Source organism: Puntigrus tetrazona, chromosome 1 (assembly GCF_018831695.1).
Source record: "Puntigrus tetrazona isolate hp1 chromosome 1, ASM1883169v1, whole genome shotgun sequence".
Taxonomy (NCBI): domain Eukaryota; kingdom Metazoa; phylum Chordata; class Actinopteri; order Cypriniformes; family Cyprinidae; genus Puntigrus; species Puntigrus tetrazona.
The window spans coordinates 26,441,416-26,444,880 of record NC_056699.1 but is presented as its reverse complement, the minus strand read 5'-3'; the positions used below and the strand labels follow the sequence as shown (position 1 = coordinate 26,444,880).

At 39.1% G+C, this 3,465-nt stretch overlaps 1 protein-coding gene across 1 annotated transcript; it reads right to left on the bottom strand.

Annotated features, from left to right (window-relative positions):
- Window positions 1-765: 765 nt before the first annotated feature.
- Window positions 766-2,965, bottom strand: rln3b (relaxin 3b). Its single transcript, XM_043247489.1, has 2 exons — window positions 2,344-2,965; window positions 766-1,315 (listed from the first exon to the last, which is right to left on the bottom strand). The coding sequence occupies exons 1-2, from the start codon at window positions 2,513-2,515 to the stop codon at window positions 1,017-1,019; spliced, it is 471 nt and encodes a 156-aa protein (XP_043103424.1). The 5' UTR covers window positions 2,516-2,965; the 3' UTR covers window positions 766-1,016.
- Between the last annotated feature and the right edge of the window lie 500 nt (window positions 2,966-3,465).

Genomic DNA, 3,465 nt, shown 5'->3' with positions numbered 1-3,465 from the left:
GCTTCCGTACCGTGACGCTGACGTCATGCCTCATTAACATAAAACGGACTGAAACCCGAACGCTGGCCGTTAGGGTTTTATTCGAAGAAACATCTAGATATATCGACTAACGCTTATTAATTGTGCTCTGTATTTCGTGAATGAAGGTATATGATCGGTGTAACCTAATTTCAGAGGTCTGTAATTCATCATGTGACCTGTAGATGGAGACAAAGAAGAAATAACGGGTCATTCGGGTTCATCAGCCTCCGTGTGTTGGAAAGGTAATAGATTACAAATAAAGTTACCCTATTTAAAATGTAATAAGTAGTGTAACTTTGTTTTTTGTTTTTGTCTCGTATTTTACAGCAATTTAGGAAGAAAATCAATTCAGTCTGTGTGTGTGTGTGTGTGTGTGTGTGTGTGTGTGTGTGTGTGTGTGTGTGTGTGTGTGTGTGTGTGTGTGTCTGTGTGTGTGTGTGTGTGTATCATTTCAGGGGAAGGGGAACTGTTATTCTGTATTTAATGTAAATCTTTTTATTTCAATTTAAATATTATCTGAAGAAAGCGACCTATATCTTCAAGAGCATTGCATTGTGGGCTTCGTGTCCAGTCAGGTCTGTTCTGTTGTCTTTTGCACATTTTGTCAACCGTGATTTTCTGTGTCATTTATTCAGATTAGTTTGCTTAATGTGCCAACTGTTAGCTTTTTTATTTATTTACATCTTATAGAGTCGGCAAACTTTAAATGGAAAATGATTTTAATAACCACAAGACCCCAAACTCTATCGCAATCAAAACTTTATTCCAGTTTGCTATTATTAAACCGGTTACCATACAAGATAATCACAAGAACGGAGATGAGCGACTGTCAAACTGGCTCTTCACTTCGGCTAAAACCTGCTATTCCGACATCTTTGATACGCATGCATTTCGGTATTTCATAGGAACGGACTTCAACAATCTCTCCACCTTCGTTCCTCGGGTCGGAGCGACGGAGGCGAGGAAGGACAGGGGAAAAGGGATCGAGCGGTCCTTTAACATAACGAGCTGATTTCGCTCTTGCTGCAGCCCCATTTACAGCACGCGTTGGACAACCCGACCACGACGTCCCGCCCCTTCCTGTCTGACGTGCGCAAGGCCTCCAGCACTTCCTCTGAGATGAGCGAGCGGACCGGCCGGCTGTATGCGGGGCTCTGCTGGCCCTCTCCCGTCCAGGCAGGGGCCTCTGCTTCGGGCCGGGGTCTGTAGGGGAGTCCGGGGCCGATGGGGGTTGAGGCCCAGCTGTCAGAGGCCTCGTCGTCATGAGCAGAGAGCAGATCACTGGAGAGGTCACCTGACCACAGAACAACAACACAACGATATGACACTGATGGCTAGTAAACAGCCACCTAGCAACCACTCCAATCAACCTAGCAACTGCATAGCAACACTCTGCCAAGCCGCAGCACACACACACACACACATTATTAATAATTAAATATGTGCTAAAAATGGTTTATATTAATATTTTATTATTTTATTTTATTAATAATAATACTGTAATAACAGTGTGTATATTTATTTACATACGTATGTGTATATACAACAATATTACAATAAGTTAGCAATGTAATGAATAACGGTTTCATTAATAATATCAATTATTATTTTTATTTAATATATATATTTTTATTGTTGATCGTGCAGTTATTATTTTGTTATTATTATTATTTTGTATTTTATTCACTTTTTAATAAGGTTAAAATAACTTACGTAAATATGAGTTTGTGGGTTATATTTCAGTTTGCTCTCTGTGTGTATTATAAATAATAATTAGTAATGGCAAAATTAATTTAAACAGCATATACCGATTATATAAGGACACGCACATACAGAATATTTTTGGAAAATAATTACATGCATATATTTATAGGCATATAATTTATATCATAATGCTATACTTTTTGATTTTATATATATTACTTTATTAATTATTTTGAATGCAATTAATCATTGGCCACTAATAATAAAGTAAATGAAAAAAAGAGCTATTAAGTGCAGTTTTGCTCTCAAAATGTGAGGGGTGTTATTATTAATAATAATAATAATCATTAAATAAATAATGTATGTTTTAATTGCTTAAGTCAAAGCTAGCCTGTATAGAAATTACAATAAAATACATTTTGCATATAGCCTAAATGCACGTTGTTCCTTTAAATGTGTCGACCTAACATTGCCTGATTCTAACAAACCACACCATCAACAGAAAGCTCATTAATTCAATTTTCAGATGATTTATGAATCTCTGTTTCAAAGAATTGACCCTAACGACTTGTTCTGTGGTGCTGGATCGCTGCCTCCTCCTCCCTGTCTGTCTCATACCTGACACGTCCAGAGACCTCCTCCACCGCGAGCCTCCGCAGGTGAAGATGACCGCCCGGATGAACTCTCTGCCGCACAGCTTCACGCCGTAGACCGGGTGTCCGTCCGCGGCCCGAGCGCCGCCCAGCAGCGCCGCCAGCAGGCCGAGCGCGAGTACTGCAGCTTTGCACATGACCGCCTGAGAGAGTTAAGAGTCGCTGTAAGTGTTTCTCTGCGCTCCTCGCCGGTCAGAGAGATCTCCTAACCTCTTCTTGCCCTGCTGCGTGTTTTATAGGGGCTCGCGGATGCTGTGCGTCAGAGACCTTTAAGAAGACAAAGGCCCGGCGCCTCTGTGATGAACCTGCGCCATGTCGAATGAAGCGGCCTAATCTTATCGCTCCTGACCTTTTTGTCATCGTACACATGTGGAATGAATTATGAAGTTTACAAACGCTGCGCTTTCAATCGGGTGCATGTAAATACTCACATTATTAGCCTATAGTACTACCAATCAAGTAGGCTTTTCTAAACCAGGTTTATTATATTTGACATCAACGCCACAATGCTTTAACGCCACAACGTTTTATATTTATATAAAGATTCTAGTAAAACTAATTTTTCATACGTTAAATACAAATTATCGAAACATATGGTACACTTACTCATTTTTTTTAATGACCAGAAAACTTTCATGCAAATTTGTTACATGGGAATATAATAATAATTACTGATCCTGTGTGGGGTCATGTGAAAAAATTATATTCATTTAATGTTCCATTTTCAGGCTACTTTTAATGTTGCTTTTTTTATTTATCATGTAATAAACACCTTACTACATGAACTGCACTAGGCGTAGCATGGCAAAGTAGGATTTGTGAAAGCAGAATTAGAGAGGATCATTGCGTTATTATTTTTTAATAACATATAATGCAATCTGATTATGAGCATTTTAAAACGTAATCGAGTACTCTGATAGAGAATACACAGATAACATCGGTTACTACCCGGCACTGTACTGTATGATTTTCATATTCATATACAGCTGAATTCCCATGAAACATCATCAATACACAATAAAGTAAAGAATATCTAACATGCACGTCTGATTTAGCTGGCCTCTCGTGACACAGCGTGCCCGGATGA

What these genes read in the sequence shown, in the direction of transcription:
- rln3b (XM_043247489.1), bottom strand. Translation starts at nt 2,515, where the DNA reads ATGTGCAAAGCTGCAGTACTCGCGCTCGGCCTGCTGGCGGCGCTGCTG. An exon ending in GAGGTCTCTGGACGTGTCAG is followed by an intron (nt 1,316 to 2,343) that starts GTATGAGACAGA and finishes TTCTGTGGTCAG; the next exon opens with GTGACCTCTCCAGTGATCTG.